We start from the raw sequence: 16023 nt of genomic DNA on the forward strand, positions 1-16023 counted from the left end.
CACAAAATCCATAGGCCTTTACTTTGTGATATCTCAATGATTCACAAATGATCCCTCAACAGAGCTTTCTTTTTCAATAAGTAATCTTTCTAGCTGGGTTTGATCAAACTGAACATAATGAATAGAATCAAAAGTTACCAAGTATTTACAAGGAAACTGTAGAAAGAAACTCCCTTCTGCTGTAGTCATCCTGTCTTTTGATTTAAAAGAAATTCCTTACACCACAGTTGAGTAGGTCTAGCCATATCTAGAAAAATCAGTATTGGATGACCATAAACTGAATATTTTTCTTACAAAAGTATATTTTAAGTATTTTTTTAATTTTCTTTTGTTCAGTTGGTAAAGTAACCATGAGATTAGTCCTAGTGGTAATCTGCTGAGAGGTTTCTAGAAACTCAGATAAATCAAAAGATTCTAAATTGGTCACTCTATCTTGGGCTCCATTAACTGTCCCAGCTAGAGGTACAGATATGTAATGATAATCACAAATCTTCATAGCTTCCATATTCTCAAAAAAGTATTAGCGCCTTACAATAACTACATAATAATATCTCAAGGAGACAGGGGACGACAAATAGGAAAATTCAATATACATAAAGTTCCGGAACAAATCTGATTTTTCAGAAATTCCAATTGTCTATGGTAACCAAACTATCCTTAATAAAAGCTGAATAAGCTGATTGACTATTTAACATTAAAGAATAAATTTGGGATAGCTTGGAATCCAATGATATTACTTTAAATTCTAAATCTTGAAATCTGTCTACTGTTTGCTAATTCCAAATATCTTTCAAAGTTATTTCCTGTGGCTGCACCGCCACTTTTGACATGTTAGGACACTCCATAACTGTCGGACATCTAGAGGGTTTATCGAAGAGAGTTTTTGGATTCTTTAGATATTCCTCCTACAGGAGCAACATCATCTTGGGAAAAATCTCCCTTAGGAAGAAAATGAGTTGAACGGGTGGGAGTGGAACATCCTCCTTCACTCAAGTGAGGCTCCAGAGATAATCTGGCAATAGCAGCAGATAGTACAGTACCTTAGATAAAACATATTTGCCCATAGAGCTTCCCAACTTGGGAATACTGGCTCCTTTTACTTTCCCTTTTCACTTCACCATTATAGTATAATCTCATTATAACAGACTCGCTTATAATGAAACTTCGCCTATAGAGAACGAGGTCTGCTAGTCCTGGCCGAGTGCCATTATAAACATACAGAAAATCATCGGATATAGCAGACTCACATATAACGGACTTTCGGATATAACTGACAACTATTTTGGTCCCGAGAGCCACTTTTAGCTGTAATTTTCTTCGGCTATAATGGACATATAGGCTCTGCCTACAAGGTGCATGGCATGCTGGTGATGCAGCCCAGAAGAAAACGACAGAGTATTTTTCTTTCCAGTACAGTAAGACATAATGCTTTAGAACATCTTTTAGTGTTCTGGTTTTGCAATCATTTCATGCCATACCAATGTTTTGCTGAGTTTTGTTCTTGATGTTGCTGATATGGTTGTGCAGTGACTGTTGTTCATTGATTGAATGTTGTTTCAAGTTGATCTAAATAAAGTTTTTTAAAAATGCTACTCTGGATATAACGGACTCCGGATATAATGGACCATTTTTCCAAGTCCCTTGAAGTCCCCTTAGGGACCCCATAGGGCATACCCCTTAGGGCACCCCCTGTGGCTGCATGCCCTATGGCCATGCACTACAGGAGCGCGCTGCTTTTATGGTGGAAATCCAGTAGTGGCAATAGATGATACAAGATGATGATGCCCAAAGAGGATCTCTGCAAGGTATAATTAATCACTTCCACAAGGCCACAGGATCGCGCTGCTTTTATGGTGGAAATCTGGCAGCAGCAGTTGATGACATCAGATGACGACGCCTGACCAGTAGTCTCTTGCTCTCAAATAGGATCGCTGCAAGATAGAATCAATCACTTTCTCCCTGAATGTTTTAATACAAGTTCCACATTAAAAATTTCCTTGGCATTCAGTCTGAGGTAGCAGTTAATGTGGAACTACATAACACCTCATTCTTCTTTTATATTTATGTACTATACTTACATTATTGTAAACCAAGTCGAGCACCTTTTGGTTGAAGACCTGGCCTATGAAATTAAGTTTTAGTTTAGTTTAGTTTAATAGCAAAAAATATTATTCATGTCTAATTTAATGCTTAGAAATGGCATAAGTACCACAAAAATGATTAACACATTTGTGTGTTGGCTGATACTGGATAAATGAGTATTATGGATGTTTTTGATTGTAATTTGCATTGGATTTCTGAGGACTAAAAATGAAAAAAAAAAAATCAATCTCTTCTTTCTTTAAAATATCCCATGTTATATGCTATAGTCTCAGGTTAGTTCTGCAAGGATATTGTACAGGGGAGCTGAATCTATTTCTTATCACATTACCTCTCCAAGCTGTCTAGACCTCCTTAAATAGATATGGAAGACAGGGAAAAATGAATGAAACAGAGTCAGAGTACTGGGATGAACTTGTAAAATATTAAACACGCTATTGTCATCTGTCTACCTAATTCTTTGTTGAATCAGGTGGCATGCGTAGAGTCCGGGATCAGAGGGTCTGAACTGTGATTATTGAGGTATACTAATGGGTTTGTCCAATTTTGTGTCTAAGGGAGAATTGCTTAGTATATGACCCTTAGGTCTGTTCTGAACTGTGTTTGTTATTAATTTTATTTAACTTCCCTACCCTGAAGGAAATTGGAAACCAGATATAAATGTGGCTTAATCACTCACACAGCAGATTTACAAATTTGCAGTCGCTATTGAGGTAAGAAGCTGCAGGCCAAAGTACAATCTAGAAAACATATCACCAGATTTCAAAGGCAACAGAGGTCTGCTGCCTTGGATTTGAACAAGAGTGCCAGAATTGCTGCGGGAAAAGATCAAAGGCATTATGAAAAATAAATGCTTTCTGTATACCAGTGGTCTTCAGTGCAAGGCTTGGGACCCAGTGGCAGCCCCTGGACATCTCTGGGGCAGCCCCCTTTGTCTTTCTGGTTTCTTTCCTTCTACTCTGCCTCTCTATCCAGGCTCAGGACAGAAAAGGGAAAGTGTAGGGTTACCAGATTTTCCGGTGTCAGGTCAAAAGCGCGCCGGGACAAAGGTGCGCCCAGACAATTGAGCGCAGCGTGCGCCGCTGCGCCGCTCTAAATTACTGTTTTTAGGGCTCCGACAGGGGGTATGGGGGGGGAACCCCCCACTTTACTTAATAGACATCGTGCCACATTGTGGGGGCGTTGTGGGGGGTGTGGGGGGTTGTAACCCCCCACATTTTACTGAAAACTTAACTTTTTCCCTGTTTTTAGGGAAAAAGTTCAGTTTACAGTAAAATGTAGAGGGTTACAACCCCCCAAACCCCCATAACGCCGGCGCGATGTCTATTAAGTAAACTGGGGGGGTTCCCCAACAAAACCCCCGTCGGAGCCCCTAAAAACAGTAATTTAGAGCAGCGTGGTGGCGCACGCTGCGCTCAATTGTCGGTGCGCGCTTTTGTCTTTCGCGCCGTTGTCTATGAACCGATTTTCCTTCAGAAAAATCTAGACCCATGGCTATACCTCCAGGACCACCCAGTTCTTTCTCTTTCCTGCCCCCAGATGGCATCCACACATGCACACACATGACACAATGATGTCACGCACGTATGTGCGTGAAGTCACTGCGTTGTGTCCGCACATGCACGGATGCCCCTCCCCAACACGATTATGTCAGGAAGCTTTTTGAAACCTGGACAAAGTGCCGGGTTTTGAAAAGCCATCCGGACCCCCCAGACACGTCCTCAAAAGGAGGACATGTCCGGGAAAATCTGGATATCTGGTAACCCTAGGAAAAGGGGGGGGGGGGGGAGAGCCACATGCTTGAAGCATAAGGCATTTTTACAATTAAATTTCCACCAGGAATTGATTTTATTTTCATTTTTATTTAAAGTATCATAGTATTTCTTTGATTTTTTTTTTTTTCTGGCTGCTTGCGAGTTCTGGTTGCTTGAGTTCCGGTTAACAGAGTCTACTACACTGGGTTACACTGACATTTTATAACAGAATCTGGGTGCCCAGAGGCTATTATTGAATAAGCACTCAGGGCCCGATTCTATAAATGGAGCCTAACTCCTAATGCCACTTGGTGCAGTTGTCAATCAACCACTAGGTGCCATTCACAGAATCACACCTACTGGTGCCTAACTTGACCTAAGCATTGCTAGGTATCCTAATGGTATGCACTGGTACTTTAGGCCAGATTTTTCCTGGCCTAATCTACCAGTACCTACCACAGATGCTTAATGATGCCTAATTCATACCACACCCATGCCTACTTTCGAGGTAAGTATTGTGCCGCTCTGAGTTCCACATAGAACTTTTAATTAATTGTTTTTAATTTTTTTAAAAGAGCTTTTAATGGCATGTCAGTTACCATACTAACTCTACTTTACTGTTGAAAAGGATTAAAGCCACAGCGAATAACAATCTATCTGCAACGGGCATAGGTAGTATAGTGCAGTCATGAAATCAGCCATTTACATTAAAAAAAACTCCAACCTGTACAACCAAACCTTGCAGCATAGTTGAAACATTCACAGCTGGGTTAAAGGTGCACTAGAGGTCACTTATCTGGTACAGTACTGTAAATCCGGGCTTCTTCTCACAGTTATATAGCTTCCAAACGCTGCCCAAGCATCAGTTCCATTCAGATGAAAACCCAAGCAAATTACCATGCCAATTAAGATCATTAATCAATTTTGAGTTTTGCATGGAACTCGGATAGGCGTCCACAATCTAGGTGCTTAGCGATGCCTAACCTAGGCACCACTTCTAGAATTAGGCCCTCACTGCCCTGCATCAGGGTGCCTGAAAGTAGAGAGTTGCACGGGGACAGAAATCCCACCCATCCCCGCCCGTCCCCGCCAGGATCCTCTCCGTCCCCACCCGTACCCGCCAGGATCCTCTCCGTTCCCATCCATCCCTGCTAGGAATTACCTCCATCCCCGTCCGTCCCCATAAAAAGCAGCAATTACTTCTGACAGGATCATCAATTCCAGTTTCTTTTGTGTTTGCGCTGCTGATTTCCTTGTGGAATCTCTTCGGTGGAATCCTTTTTTTGTTTTCTGTTCAGGTAATTAACTTATAAACCCCCTCTTTTACTAAGGCTGACATGTCCATTATATTATATGGACGAACCCTGCTTCCAAAGCCTTCCATCCCCGTGGGAGTCCCGTTGGCTATAGGGGGGTCCCCGTGGGAGTCCCATGGGCCAGAGGAGGGTCCCCGTGGGAGTCTCATGGGTTAAGGGTGATTCCCGCGGGACACCCGCAGGACCCTTGGGATTCCCGCGATCCCCGTTCCCGTGCAGACTTCTACCTGAAAGGGGATGCTCACTTATAGAATTATCCCCTATATGTTTCCGATCTTAAGTTTTTGTGTAAGGAATACTGGCATTTAAGGAATTGTTGGATTATATGCTTTAAATTAGGGTTGCCAGATTTCCTCTGTTAAAAAAGAGGACACCTCATCCCACCCCATTCCGCCACCAGCCCAGCCCCATTCCGCCTCCAGCTCTGCTTCATTCCGGCCTCTGCCCCATCCCCACACAAACTTCCCCGAGATCGGGACCGCATCTAGAGGGCATCTGTGCATGGGCAGATGTCAATACAGGGATGTCATGTGCATGCATATGACATCATCACATCTGCGTATGCGCAGACACCCTCCAGCTGCGGCCTTGTGACCGGGGACTTCCATAACCTGGACAAACTGCTGGGTTTTGGAAATCCCTCCGGCTACCCAGACAGTCCTGTAAATAGAGGACATGTCCGGGTGTCTTGATAAACAAATTCGATAAACAAATTCATTTTGAACAGAAGCAATCATCCAGCCGGGGCTGGGTTTTTTTCCCCTGCTTTGTTGCTGCAAGCATTTGCTGAGCAGTGAAAAAAAAAATATGATTAAAAAAATTATGTGAAATCATCTGAAAGGGTCGATCTAAAAGTACTGAATTCTTGACATCAGATCACACTGTTACTAGTGAGGTGACTGGTAAATGTGAGCTTTGCCCATCAGATCAGAAGGAACTGATAAGGATAGCATTACTTGAGGTGCACTCTACTTTGGGTGATTAGCAGACCTCATAAGACCCTCCCTCATCCCTATAAGGCCAGGAAGAATGTGCTAAGCAGCAAGCCTGCTAAGAATAAATTTGAGTCCTAATGGATAAGGTTACACTGAACTCTCTAATTTATATTCTTTGACCCGGACCCCCCTGTGCACTGATTCCAGGGGACAAGCTGCAGGGGCTTTAGCTGCTCTTCTCTGTCCCTTTGCTTTTTCTGCTGCCTTTCATTTCTTTTCCGGCTTATGTGTCCCATTAGGACCCGATTGCTTTGCATTTCCACTGGCACCCAAAAAGAAGTTTTGCAAGCATTGCAAAACACGACTATTTCGGAGGCAAGCTGATACTCCAATTTTTGCTGTAAGTGCTGTCCTGGAACAGGTTTAGGTGGGTTGGAGGAGGAACGCATCTCTTGCCAGAAGAAAGTTCAAACCAGTGCAAAAGAAGAGGAAATGAAGTAGAAAGAGCAGGAGATACCCATTTTCCATCCACCTGCTCCCATGTGCTTACTTTGTTCCTGTCAGAGCCTTGGAAACCTGAAGGACGCCGCTTGCAACCACAACCACTGATCTCAGTAGAAAGTGCTGCGCTTTTTTTTTTGCCATCACTATGGCGGAGATCACAGCAGAAGGTATTCTGATACTTGATTATGTCTATTTAACTGCTATTCATTTGCAGGCTGGTGAAATGCTTTAACCAGGTTGGGTGTGAATGATGCATTTGGTTTTGTGAATTGCTGTTTTCCTGTGTTCCATAAAGTGCTCTCTTTGTGGTGCTTTGATATGGTGATGGGAAAGCGTGAATGCAAGGAGCTCAAAGAGTTAGCACTGCTGACCATACCTATAAATAGCACAGACCATGTAATCCACAAAACATGGCTCTTACTGTGACAGCAGATGAGAAAATACTGTTAAAACTAGAAGTATTATTGCTCTTGATGCCTGGATATGTAAATTGTTGGTATCTATTTTGTATGTCTGTTCCTATAAGTATGGTGCCCTCTTTGTATAATCATCTTTTCTAGAAAACATTCATGTATTCATACTTTTACTTTGATCCTGCCTCTGCCCTTGTTGCATATACCCCTTTCTTTTGCCCATGCCATCACGGGGCAGGTGGAAGGTTAAGGGGAGGGGCACTAATACAGAAATCAGTTTGCTGTCATAAAACCCTGTTGATTATAGCGCATACAAGCACAGTCTTACTAGGGATGGGCCATGATTTGCATCTTGATAACATAGTCTGTGTCATTTCATGTCATTAACGAATGAAAATGAGAAGAATAAAAAACACATTCCGGGCCGGATTCTGCAAATGGCGCCTACATCAACGGGGACCTTAGAAAACACCATCGATTGTGTATCAATTGTGCTATGGTGCCATTTGCAAATTCACACCTACCGTTAAACATAGGCTCCAGTAATGTAGGCCGGGGTTTTGAAGGCCTACATTCCTGGTGCCTCTGGTTGACATGAATCGAATCTACAGAGGCGCCTAGCTGCGCCTAAGGTCATTTCCAGCATAAACCACACCTACTTTGACCTCAGGCACTATTTGGACCTTCATGTTTTGTTTGTTGATACCAGTGTGCACTATTGTCTGGATTCTACAAGGGCTAATTGATAAGTAATGAGACTGCCTATGTTTTTCATGAAACTTTACGGCAAGTTTAACACAAAATTCAGTCACACACCTTTGGCGTACTCTCACAGACACATCTTCCTCATCTGCCATGACGACACGTACAAAGTTCTTCCTCTCGCTGTCACCCAACAATGAAGACCATGGCAGTTCAACTGCAGGCTCAGAAACGTCGATGTATGAGCTTCATAAGACCCAGCGCAGCGTTGCCACGTCTGATTCTTGGAAAGAGAAACAGAAGCAGTCTCATTACTTTTCAATCATCCCTCCTCTATATGGTGTCTAGATTTGTGCACCAAAATGTGGACATGTTCCTGAGATACATATGCAAATTAATTGACTCACGAGCCAGTTATTTTCAATAAATGGGTGCTAACAACCAATTATTGATGTTAATTGGCACTTGTTAAAATTTGTGCATGCATCTGGGTGCATGATATTGTATAAGACAAGGTGCCTCTCTCACTTAATGGGTATCTCTAAAGGGGGCATGGGAGGGGCATGGGTGTGTCAGAGGCATTTCAAAAATATATGTGCATTCTTAGAGAATACAGCCTCAGCATGTCTAACTTGAGCATCAGCATTTACACCAGGATACAGTAGGCATAAGTCTGGCACCAAAAGTTATGGCACGGGAACTGGCATGAAGCACAATTCTATAAAGGGCATGTAACAATTTTTTAGGGTGCACTCTTCCCAAAAGTGCACCCATTTGAACCTTTGTACATATGCAAACCACTTCCACATGCAGAAATGGTGTGCACAGGTATACATTCATTCCAAAAGAGCACATCCTCTTTGCAATTAGGGTGATGTTTCCACAGTGCCCACTAAACAACTTTGCCCTTATGATAGTAAAATAGCCAAATGAAAATGAATAAAACAAATATTCTTACACACCATTTTTCTGTTGCCCTCTCCATTGGCTGCAGGAAGCACTGTGTAATTTAATTAGCTTATACCTTGAGGAAGGGGAAGCTTTTTTGGATGAAGTACTTTAGCAATACCTGGAGGGACACATTAGATAGTCCTGAAGGAGAGGGGTGGATCTTTCAGTGAGGAATATAAGGGAGGGTTGTCTACCACCTCACTAAACCTTCCCTATCCAAAAAGACTTCAATATTAGGATGAATTTTTAGTGGATTTTATTATTATTTTAGTATGCATGGGTTCACGTTAGTCAGTGCATGCTATTATTTCATGTTAGCACAATTTATTTCATGATAGTGCATGCTAAAATGAACTCACACACACTAAAATGAACTAAGAATGACTGAGACAGTAAAGCAAATCTCTCCTCCACACAGTCCCCTTTTACCTCTCGTCTCCTACTCCCATAACTCACTTTCCATCTAACCAAAGTTCAACACACCTCTCATTCCCATCATAACTCTGCCTCTGCCTCATCATTCCCACATACAAATTTCGACCTTTTTTTTTCCTTCCACTTGCAGCCTCATGTTCTTTTCCTCCAACCTTTTTACCAGTGGCTTCTATGTCCCCTCCCCTTAACCCTCCATTTCCCCCATGGTGGCAAGGGCAAAAGAAGGAGGAACAGGCAGAGGCAGGAACAAAGTCACGAGCTGCTGTGAGCCGTCAGGAGAGGTGAAAAGCAGGCGCACTGCAAGCGATCCTGCTGCCTTGAGATGTTTCTGAGACAGAAGAGAGAAGGAGAAAGCACAGCTGCTGAAGATCTTTTCTTGGAATAGAAAAAAACTGAGTGGTGAGTGGATGTTCACCACTGCTGCTTTCAGAGCGACTCGTGGGAAGGATTTTTACATAATAAAGTCCTTCAAACATATTTTTAAAAGCCAGGACCTGTGAGGGCTCTGGCGTTGAAGATTTTTTTAAATATATTTTTAAAGCTGACTAACACATAGCAGCTTAAGTCAATATTCAGCACTTAAGTGGACATGGGTTACCACATAAAAATAGGACAGACTTTTCTGTGGTCCCATTAATGCAGTAAACCTGGCCACTTAAGGGCTGAATAACAGCACTTAAGGGGCCAAGTGCTGACTCTACCTTCCCCCCCCCCCAGAAGGGTCCCAACATAGCCGGCCTGAGTGGCTAGACCTGACCAAATGATTTAACTGTTCAGTGGCCAGCTAAATCCCTTTGAATATCGGTCCCCTAGAGTCTTCTGCCTGGTTAAATAACTTGTGTGGGGTCTCAATTAATATTCAGAAGCACTTAACTGAAGAGTGTCACTAAATATTGGTGCAAAACTCAAAACTGGCAATTTTATGAGCAATCTGGGGGCAGAGTTGGCACTCGTGTGGTGAAGTGCTGAATATCACATTTAAGTGGATAAGTGATAGCTGGCAGTGCAGACCAGGGCATTCAGTGCCAACGCCCGGACATAGCCTGGCATTGAATACCCAGGCATAATGCCAGCAGCAGCCAAATAAATGCTGACTGAATATTTACCCATTAGCAGGCCAGCTTTACAGATACTTTCAATGCACAGAAATGATGCTGAGCTATCGTGAAATTGTGGTTAACAACAAATTTTAAATATATAAAAATGACTAGAACTTCTTTAGGGAAAATGTGCTCATTCAAGTTTCAAATTTAATTAAAATTTTATAAAAATGCTTGTAAGAAATTTCTAAGTGATTTACAATGTAAAAATAGGCATCTTGAAACATAGAAATGACAGACTTGTTAGGGAGGAGAAAAGGAAGAACTACAATTTTCTTAGTAAAGCACATAAATGGGGAAGACCATTAGGGAAGGGATTAAGAGCATTCTAAAAAATGACTGAACTTGTTCATGGCAGGACAAAGATTGTGGGGAGGTGGACCGATCAATCTAATTATTCTTGTTATTTTTCAAAAGTGTCTATATAGAGAAAGCTTTTGAGGGAGCCTTTAAATCTCTCCAGTATGGTTTCTTCTCTAAGGTAGGGCGACAAATAATTCCGTGTTTGGGCAGCGGTAATTGAAAAAATTTTGGCACGCCTTATATTTATAATTTTCAATGAAGGACTGAATAGAAGGTTTTGGTTTGTTGATCTGAGTGTCCTCGGAATCGCATAAAGGATTAGAAGCTTATCCAAAAATCCTGGAAGTTTTGACTGTTGAATTTTGAAGGTCAGGAAGGCTATTTTATAAGTGATTATATATGAAATTGGTAACCAGTGAGCTTTTTTGAGGAGTGGAGTCACATGGTCAAATTTCCTTGAGTTTGTAATTATTTTTATTGCGCTGTTTTGGATTATTTGTAAGCGTCTTATTTCTTTCTGTGATATGCCTTTGTAAAGGGAGTTACAATAATCTAGTTTTCAGATAATACGGGAGTGAATTAGGACATTTAGAGCCGATGGTTGTAAGACCTTTGAAAGAGATCTAATCATTCGTAGCAAACAATTTCTAACAACTGAGCTAATTTGATCATGATAACAGAGTTTTTGGTCTTTTTTATCATTTCAAGAGCATAAATGATTAGTTTTATCGGTGTTGTTAAAGAGAGACCATCTTTCCATAGAAATAATATCATGCACACCTTTTCCCCTGCAAAATTCAGCAGCCCCTAGTGACTACCTACCCCCTAGACAGACTTTGCAGGTTGAAATGTTGCTTGCTAGATTCCATCAGCATCTTGCCATTGACCCTCCATGCTGATTGCTCTCCCTCCATTATTCCCCCCTCAAAAAAAATCCCAGATCCCAGAATTCTTATAAACCTCTTCCTAGAACCTCCCACTTACAATCTTTTATGGTGGCCCCCAAGGAGTTCAAGATCCCTGACCTAGGACCAGTATTAGACATGCTAGGTCTCAGGACAAAATTAAAGAGGGGGACCCCAATTCCTCTCCTGCCTGCCCCTCCCTTGATTCCCCACCCACCAAATACCTTCCCATCCAGCATCTCTCCCTTCCTCCTCCTTCCTTCCCTCCTTCCTCACCCCCAGGTCCACCATATACCCCGCCATCCAGCATCCCTTCCTTCATTTAAATATCAGCTGCTCTAAGGGGCTCCCATGGGCCAGGAAGTCCTACCCTTCTTCCCACCCCATTCTGAAGCCCCCCTCACCTTTTAAAATGTGAAGGAGGCACCGGCGTGGCAGTGATTCTCTAGCGCTACTTGAGGATTCCTCTGCTGCAGTCCGCCTCCTCTAATGCAACTTCTTGTTTCCTCTTGGGTGGACTGCATCAGGGGAACAATGCTGAGGAATCTGCGAGCAGTGCTAGAGAATTACTGCCGCACAGGCAACCACTTTGTATTGTAGAAGGTGGGGGCTTCGGAACAGGATGGGGAGAAAGGAAGGACATCCTGGCCCACAGGGGCCTCCTAGAGCTGTGGGGCCCAAAGCAGTTGCCCTGTTTGCATCCTTGCCCCTCCCCAATGCCAGCCCTGCTCTGATCGCAGTTATCTAGTATGTCTAGACTGTGAGAAACAAATATCTTTCTACCTCATCCTGCTCAGCTTCTAGCAATGATATAGAGCCACATAGTGTTGACAGGAATCATATGAAACATATGTTTCCTCATATCCTGAATCCCCGCTCCGGAGTCTGGGTTCCTAGTGTGTATAGTCTGGAGTCTCGGGGTCCAGGGTTACCAGAGGCTATTTGATTGACAGAAAGATGGCTTCGGAGGGAACAGAATCAGGAATCATTTGGAAGGGACGAAGGGCAAGTTCAATTTCGCAAGCTCCAGAGGGAACAGAATCAGGAATCATTTGGAAGGGACGAAGGGGAAGTTCAATTTTGCAAAGGGTTTTGCTGCTTTGGGAGGAGGGGCGTATGCAATTGAAATGAGTGTGGAGGGGGAGGGGAAGGGGTTAATGAAGGAGGTACTGTGATTATGATGGGGGAATGCCATGATTGGCAGAAGGGTTGACTGTGTGCACAATTTGTGGATTTGGGATGGCGTATTATGGATTTGGCATGGCCAATTGGGTCTGTGTTTAGATTTTCAGCATCTGTGCAGACAAACTTTGGGGGTATACTTAGGATTACCATATGGCTCCAGAAAAAAGAGGACAGATTGAGAAATCCAGAGTTTACTTCCATTGAAAGCAATGGAAGTAAAACACGGATGTCTCAATCTGCCTTCTTTTTTCTGGAGCCATAAAGTAACCCTAGGTATACTGCCCCATATATTTTAGGTAGTTCAGCCCTTCCCCTATCCCTAGTCTACTTCTGATGTGGCTGCAAACACTCACATGTAAAACAGCATGGGTACCTCTGACCTTTTAAAATCCACTTCATAAAGACAGAGGCAATTTATTTGATAAACCCGTGTTTTTTTGTGAGCAGGTTATTGCAAATTCAGTCCAACCAAGCCACCATGCAAATGTGATTTTATTTTTCTCTCTTTCTTAATTTGGATGACAATATTAAACATTTGTCAAAGCATCATTTTTCAAAAACGGTCAAGGTAGAGCTCATTATTTTTACCTTTGGACTAATGTTTGTTTGAGGTTCCAGCCTAGTCAGAACTGGACTTTCTTGGGCTGTGATTCTATGTGCCTTTTTCTTTGAACCTACAAGGGTCCATGTTCTCGGGACTCCCTCATTAGAAACCTGCAACTGTGAGATCCACATAAATCCAGGGTTACCAGACATCCAGCAAAACCCAGACATGTCCTCTTTTAGCAGTTAGTAATGACGATGTAAAGCAGGGGTGTCCAACCTGCGGGCGGTGAAGTATTTTGTGCAGTCCAGGTTGAGGGTGATGCAGTGTTTTCCTCTGATGCACCTGGGTGTTTACCGTCTTGCCGGCTCCCTCTGTCTTGCTGCAGCGTTTGCGTGGCCCCAGAAATATTTTTTCGGTCAATGCGGCCCAGGGAAGCCAAAAGGTTGGACACCCCTGATGTAAAATAAGATGTTCTTGTCTTCGTAATGATATGTATGTTTAATTGGAAACCGCTTGGTAACAGGTGGTGTATAAATTTTTATATATGGACTTTCCAAAACCCGGTAATTTGTACGGGTTTCAGAAAGTCCCAACCTCCCGGCCGCATCTGGAGGGCCTCTGAGCATGTGCAGATGACGTCACATGAATCAGCGCATGCTTGGAAACCCTCCAGACACGACCTAGAGGTCAAAAAACAAAAGCGAGGCTTTGCAGGGGGGTGGGGCTAGAGGCAAAATTGGGCGAGCTAGAGGCAGAATAGAGCGGGGCTGGAGGCAGAATGGGATGGAGCTATGATAGAGCAGGGTGGGGCCATGTGTCCGGGTTTCTCCGGACAAAAATCTTCTAATCCTATGTAAATCCATGCAGTAGGTGTCATCACTGTGCAATAGCTGAGATTGCCCCTCCCCTTCCTCCCAGGTATGAGTACTATTTCTGTGAGAGGAACCCTTTCTTAAAAACAAATGCAGGTTCTTCTGCATAGCTGTACACAACCCCACCAAATCAGCCCTCATACCTCCTTTTCTAATAATAATAAACATAAATGGTCTATTTTTTAACACTTCAGGAATGAGCAGAGCTTCCAGACCCTGCACTGTTTTGACTGGGTGCCTGGTTTTCTGTAGCAAGCATATGGCTGATGCAAGTGCTTTTTGGTCAGCAGTTGGCTAAGTCTATAATTTGTTGCTGGCAGCCAGAGCTGCTATAAGAAGTTGAAACAGGTGGCATTGCCTGACAGCTCTGGGGAAAAACTGAAACTCATCGGCTTCACTCCTTTGCCAAATTTGATCTTGGGAAAAAAAAAAAATCCCAATTTTTTTTTTGTTGCTTTTCAATTTGTAGATCATTGATTTATGTGTTAATTAAAATAATTATGCACAATCAGCTGACTGACCGGCTTTCTATCCAATGCCCCTGACTTTTGTTTAAGAGCACAGCTATTGTCAAATTAAGTGAGGCCATTGAAGAAACCTGTATGAGGAGTGTTTCTGACTCAATCACCCCACAGGACAAAGTGTATCTCCATTGTAAAGGATTGCACTCATCTGCTGCTCAGCACCTGCTGTTAAGCAAAGGTGTCAGCTGTCTGTGCTTAGATCATCACGCCATATCAAAAACTCATGAATCTACAAATTTGTGTCACTTTCGCTCTTTCCCTAGCATGCAGAATCACAACTGTTGCGCTTTATGTATGAATCAGCTCTGTTTTCGGGGTATTGAATCTACTTAGTCATGCTTGCTGTAGTATAGTTTTCAGGAAAACTTAGAGGGGCATAATCAAAAGAAATGTCTAAGTCCGTTTTGAGTCTAAGTCGCAAGTCGCCCATAGTCGGACACAGAAAAAGGTCCATTTTCGAAAAATACGTCCAACATATTTTTTTTTTTCAAAAATCATCCAACTGTACGTCCAGTTGGCTGATCGCCTAAATCGCTAAGTTGTCCATCTTTATACCCTATTTTCATCCAAGTCACAAATGCCTAGAAAAATACCTTTTTGGCGTGGGAGGGGCCAGAAAAGTGATGTACTGGACACCCAGACATGGCACCAGAGAAGTGGGGTACCTTACAGGGCACTGCTGTGAATTTCATAAAAGGGGTCCCACATAAACATCGCACTACAGCTCCCTTATGGTGAGTCCCCCAAAACACTCCCAGAATCTACTAGACCCACCTATCTACCACACCAATAGCCTTTATGGCTGCAGGAGCTACTTATCTGGAAGTACAAAAGGGTGTTGGGGGGGAGGGGTACACATGTTTCACCATGAATGCAATGATTAGAGTGGCTTATGGACCTGGGTCATCCTCTCCATGATTTACTAACCCACCCCCAAGACCACTTAAGCCACCTCTGTGCAGCTCTACTAGGCTTTCCTTTGCCAGGCTACCAGATGCTGATATTCTGGAGGCAGATATGTAAAGTTGTTATTACGATTTTTATGGGAGTTGTGTGTGTGTGTGGGGGGGGAGTCAGTGATCACTGGAGCAGTGTGTGGGGGGTCTGTACTTTGTGTCTGCAGTGCTTATCTGGTTACTTTGGATACCTTCTTGTCACTTAGACCTGGTTTTAGATGGCCTAAGTCACAACGTCCAGGTTCCGTCTAGACAGTGTTGTAAAACTTTCGGTTATACATGCAGTATGACTAAGGGCTCCTTTTACAAAGCCGCGCTAGGGCCTTAACGTGCGGAATAGTGCGCGCTAGCCGCTATTGCCTCCTTTTGAGCAGGCAGTAGATTTTCGGCTAGCGCGCCCTAATCTGGTGCGTGCGCTAAAACGCTTAGTGCACCTTCGTAAAAGGAGCCTTAAGTCTAGGACGGCCAATGTCCCGCCCAAATCCCGTCCTCAACACTCCTCCTGACATGCCCCTTTTAGC

At 43.1% G+C, this 16023-nt stretch overlaps 1 protein-coding gene across 46 annotated transcripts in view; it reads left to right on the plus strand.

Moving 5' to 3' along the window:
- The first annotated feature begins 6259 nt into the window (after nt 1–6259).
- The window catches only part of TRDN (triadin), a 597259-nt gene continuing 587495 nt past the window's right edge, over nt 6260–16023 (plus strand). For 25 of the 46 annotated variants that reach the window (XM_033935809.1, XM_033935811.1, XM_033935814.1 and 22 more), the window contains exon 1: nt 6261–6776. In XM_033935809.1, coding sequence (XP_033791700.1) covers nt 6755–6776 — 22 coding nt within the window. In that variant the 5' untranslated portion in view covers nt 6261–6754. Of the gene's footprint in view, nt 6777–9366; nt 9510–16023 lie in introns of those variants that run through there. The other 21 variants (XM_033935829.1, XM_033935830.1, XM_033935836.1 and 18 more) reach the window with 3 other exon arrangements.

The sequence above is a fragment of the Geotrypetes seraphini genome, chromosome 3 (genome assembly GCF_902459505.1).
Source record: "Geotrypetes seraphini chromosome 3, aGeoSer1.1, whole genome shotgun sequence".
Classification (NCBI taxonomy): domain Eukaryota; kingdom Metazoa; phylum Chordata; class Amphibia; order Gymnophiona; family Dermophiidae; genus Geotrypetes; species Geotrypetes seraphini.